Source organism: Myotis brandtii, unplaced genomic scaffold (genome assembly GCF_000412655.1).
Source record: "Myotis brandtii unplaced genomic scaffold, ASM41265v1 scaffold485, whole genome shotgun sequence".
NCBI lineage: Eukaryota > Metazoa > Chordata > Mammalia > Chiroptera > Vespertilionidae > Myotis > Myotis brandtii.
In genome coordinates, this window is record NW_005368527.1 from 276,772 (window position 1) to 280,719 (window position 3,948).

General features: G+C 51.7%; 1 protein-coding gene across 1 annotated transcript in view; it reads left to right on the forward strand.

Moving 5' to 3' along the window:
- CCDC105 (coiled-coil domain containing 105) overlaps positions 1 to 3,948 on the forward strand; it is a 6,794-nt gene that overhangs the window by 575 nt on the left and 2,271 nt on the right. The window contains exons 2-4 of the mRNA XM_014547770.1: positions 10 to 144; positions 1,265 to 1,369; positions 3,214 to 3,412. Coding sequence (XP_014403256.1) covers positions 10 to 144; positions 1,265 to 1,369; positions 3,214 to 3,412 — 439 coding nt within the window. The remainder of the gene's footprint in view (positions 1 to 9; positions 145 to 1,264; positions 1,370 to 3,213; positions 3,413 to 3,948) is intronic.

Sequence of the window (3,948 nt, forward strand, 5' to 3'; positions counted from 1 at the left end):
GCGAGGCAGCAGATCAATGGGCAGCTGCAGCTGCTGCAGCGCCAGCGCCAGGCCACCGACCACAGGCTCAGCGAGGTGCGCAAGGGCCTGCTCATTAACCAGCAGAGCGTCAAGCTGCGGGGCTACCGGCCCGAGTCGGAGAAGGTGGGAGACCCCTCCCCCACCCAAGCCCAGTCGCCAAGACCGAAGCCTTGCTTAGCTCGCCCTGGGAAAAACCCGCCCCGCAGAGAGAGCACCCATCCCGGGCCCCAGTTCCAGTGAGCAAGGGCCCAAGAAGATGAGGACACCCCCAAGATGAGGTGCCTTGATCCCCAGCCCCAGGGAGGGAGATCACCTCCTCCTCCCCTGTGGGGATGAGATCCTCAGTCCCCTTACCCCAGATGGGACGTATCCCAGTCCCCCCGTGAGGGAGAGAAGATGCAAGATGAACTTCTTCCCAAACAGTGAAACTCACAACCCCCAACCCAGGCATGCAGTCACCCACCCCGCCCCCAGGCCCCGGGGTGAGACCTGCCTGTGGTCATGAGACCCTCAATGCCACGCCCAGTGAAAGATGCAGCTGGGAAGAGTGGGTGATGTCCTGGTCCCAACCCATGAAACTCTCCTCAAAATGTTTATAAAAACAAAAACAAAACAAACAAACAAAAACTGTCCCCAGCCCCAGTGAGTGAGAAACCCACCCCAGGCCTCATGGGAAAATAAAGGAGCAGGTCCTGCCTACAGGTTGAGACCCTCAGACTCCCAGCCCCCAGGAGTTAATCCCAAGAGTTAATCCCGGCCAGGGAGAGAGAGCCCCTACCTAGTCCCAGTTCTATGAAATCTCCCTCCAAAGTGAAACCCTAGACTTGAACCCCAAAGCGGGAACATTATAGCCTCCCTGGGGAGGGGTGAGACCCTACTCACAGGGTGGTCTTCCTAGTTCCAGCCCCGAAATTGAAAGAGTAAGACCCCAAAAGGGCAAGCTCTCATCATCCCTATAATGAAATTCCTCACTACTGGCCAGGGAGGTGTGGGGGGGGGGGGGGTAACACCATCGCCAAGGAAGGGGGACCCCCAGCCCTAGCTCACTGGACTCCTACCTGTAAAAGGGAGATACCCAGCCCCACTCTCTAGCCCCCCTGAAAGGATAAAGTCTTCTCAGAGAGACCCCCGACGCCATCCCCGCAACCCAGAGTTTATGAGGTTGGCAAACCTCTCCCACCCTGGAAGGAGAACTCTCCTGTGGCCCCTCCTGGGAGTGAGAGAGTCCCTCCTCGCTTTCCAGATCCCTGACAAAGCTGACAGTATGCTTACCTGGGAGAAAGAGCAGTTAAAGAGCATGAAGAGGAAAATGGAGGAAGACATGGAAAAATCAGAGGTCATGCTCAAGGTCGGGAATACCTGGGACCCAGGGAAGAGGGCTGGAGGGGTACCCCTGGCTGCCCAAGGAGCGAACCGCTCTGACCTTGGGGACCAACAACAACAAACCTCTCAGCCCACCCACCACTCACTCTGACTTGACATTCACTGGGTTTCCGCTTTGCTCTGCGGGATGGAGTTGGGCCTCAGAATAACAATGGACACCCTCTCTATGCCAAGCCCTGTGCAGTCCTTGAGTCAGCTCCTGTAAGCACTCCTGTGAAGCAGGAACTGCGGTCTCTTATTGGAGGTGGGGAAACTGAGGCTCAGAGAGAGATGGCCCCACCCCAGGCACAGGACTAGCCAGGGGCAGGATTGTGGTTTTAGGTCAAGTATCCTTTTCTCCCCAGCTTTAGTGAGGTATAATTAACAATTTTAAATTGTACATATAGCCTGGCTGGCATGGCTCAGTGGTTGAGCATCGACCTATGAACCAGGAGGTCACGGTTCAATTCCTGGTCAGGGCACATGCCAGGGTTGTGGGCTCAATCCTCAGTGGGGGGCATGCAGGAAGCAGCCAAGCAATGATTCCCATCACTGATGTTTCTTTCTCCTCTCCCTCTCTCTTTCCCTTTCCCATCCTCTCTGAAATCAATAAATATGTATATATATTAAATTGTACATATATTTAAAATGTACAAGCTGAGATTTGGTGTATGTATACATTTGAAATAATCACCACAATCAAGGTGTACAGCACTTTACATAGTTACTATGCTGTGTGGTGAGAACACTTACCATCCACCCTTTAAGCAAATGTCAATTATAAAATACAGTAGTATTAACTATAGGCACATTGCTATACACTAGCCCTTCAGAACTTACTCATCTTGCATAACTGAAACTTTGTACCACTAGACCAACCTCTCCCCATTTCCCCCTCCCCTCAGCCCCTGGCAACCACCCTTCTACTCTTGGCTTCTATAAGTTTGATTATGTTAGATTCCATATATACCAGTAAGTGAGGTCATGTAGTATTGGTCTTTAAGCATCTGGCTTATTTTATCCATGTTGTCACAAATGGCAGGATTTTCTGCTTTTCTAAGGCTGAATATATATATATACTAGAAGCCCAATGCACGAAATTTGTGCAAGGGTCTCGGCCCTCGCGGCCACAGCTTCGTCCGAAGGTCATCCGGAAGGATGTCTGGAAGGTCGTTCGGCTGCCCAGTCTAATTAGCATATTATGCTTTTGTTATTATTATAGATATATGCTTTATTTTATAATGGTGGAAATAGGATTTGGATGAGGTGAAGGTCCAGATGCAGTAGATCAGAGAGAGGGACTCAGGACTGCAGAGGGCTCCTGATACTCATTAGAGAAGAGATAGTGCGACTCTGAGGCTAGGGATGAGGCGAATGCAAGTTGAAGAGGAAAAGGATGGCACAGGAAGACGGAAATGGGGCTCCCTCTCCACTAGCCCTTCAGAACTTACTCCTCTTGCATAACTGAAACTTTGTACCACTTGATAGGGAAGTCGGTGGGGCGGGGCTTTCTCAGGGTGCCAGGGCAAAGCCAGACACAGAACCTAAGCAATGGACACCCAGGACAGGGAAGCTGCCACCAGGCCCTGCTGCTCCTACTCTCCCCACTCCCAGGGTCATGAAGGCTCCTGGACAGAGGGTGAGAGGGTGGGGTGTCTGAACTTGGACTTGAAAATCGCTTCTTTTCAGTGGCAATTAGAACCAAAGAGGGTCAGTTCAGAGGCAGAAAGGCTTTTCAGCTTCCAGCAGAAAAATCCATTCCAGCCACCCCCTCCCTCCCAGCACACTTCCTGCCCTCAGCTCGGCCTCTCTCCCTCTCCTTGCCCCCAGGCCCTGGCCTCCTGCCGAGACACCCTGGCCTTCTGCTGTAAGGAGAGGCTCCAAGCTGTGGACTTAATGAACAAGCCCCTGGACAAGGTTCTGGAGCTGGCCGGCCGCCACTCCTGGGTGGACCTCTCCCGCATCCCCACCCCCAGCACTCAGGGTCAGAAAACGCCTCCTTCAAACCCCGTGGGCGCGTACACACCAGGTAGGCCCCTCAGAAAGGAGTCCACTGTAGTGGGTGCCCACCCACTCCCCTCCACTTCTCAGCTGCCCCTTTTCCTGGAGCCTTGTCCCCAGCGGTTCTCAACCTATGGGTCGCGACCCCTTTGGCGGTTGAACGACCCTTTCACAGGGGTCGCCTAAGACCATCCTGCATATCAGGTGTTTACATTACGATTCATAACAGTAGCAACATTACAGTTATGAAGTAGCAACGAAAATAATTTTATGGTTGGGTCACAACATGAGGAACTGTATTTAAAGGGCCAGAAGGGTGAGAACCACTGGACTAGAGGTTCGGGTGTGATGAGGTGAAATGGAGAAAAACAATGGGATAGTGTAAAAAGATGTTGGATAGGTTTTTTGGTGTTTTTCAGTGGGGGACTTGGAAATATGAGTTAGACAATTCTTCATTGTCTTAACTCCTCTTTGCATTACCAGAGGTAGTTCCAGGGTACTATAATAATTATAGCTACATTGTGCTTCTTTTTAAAAAATATATTTTACTAGAGGCCTGGTGCA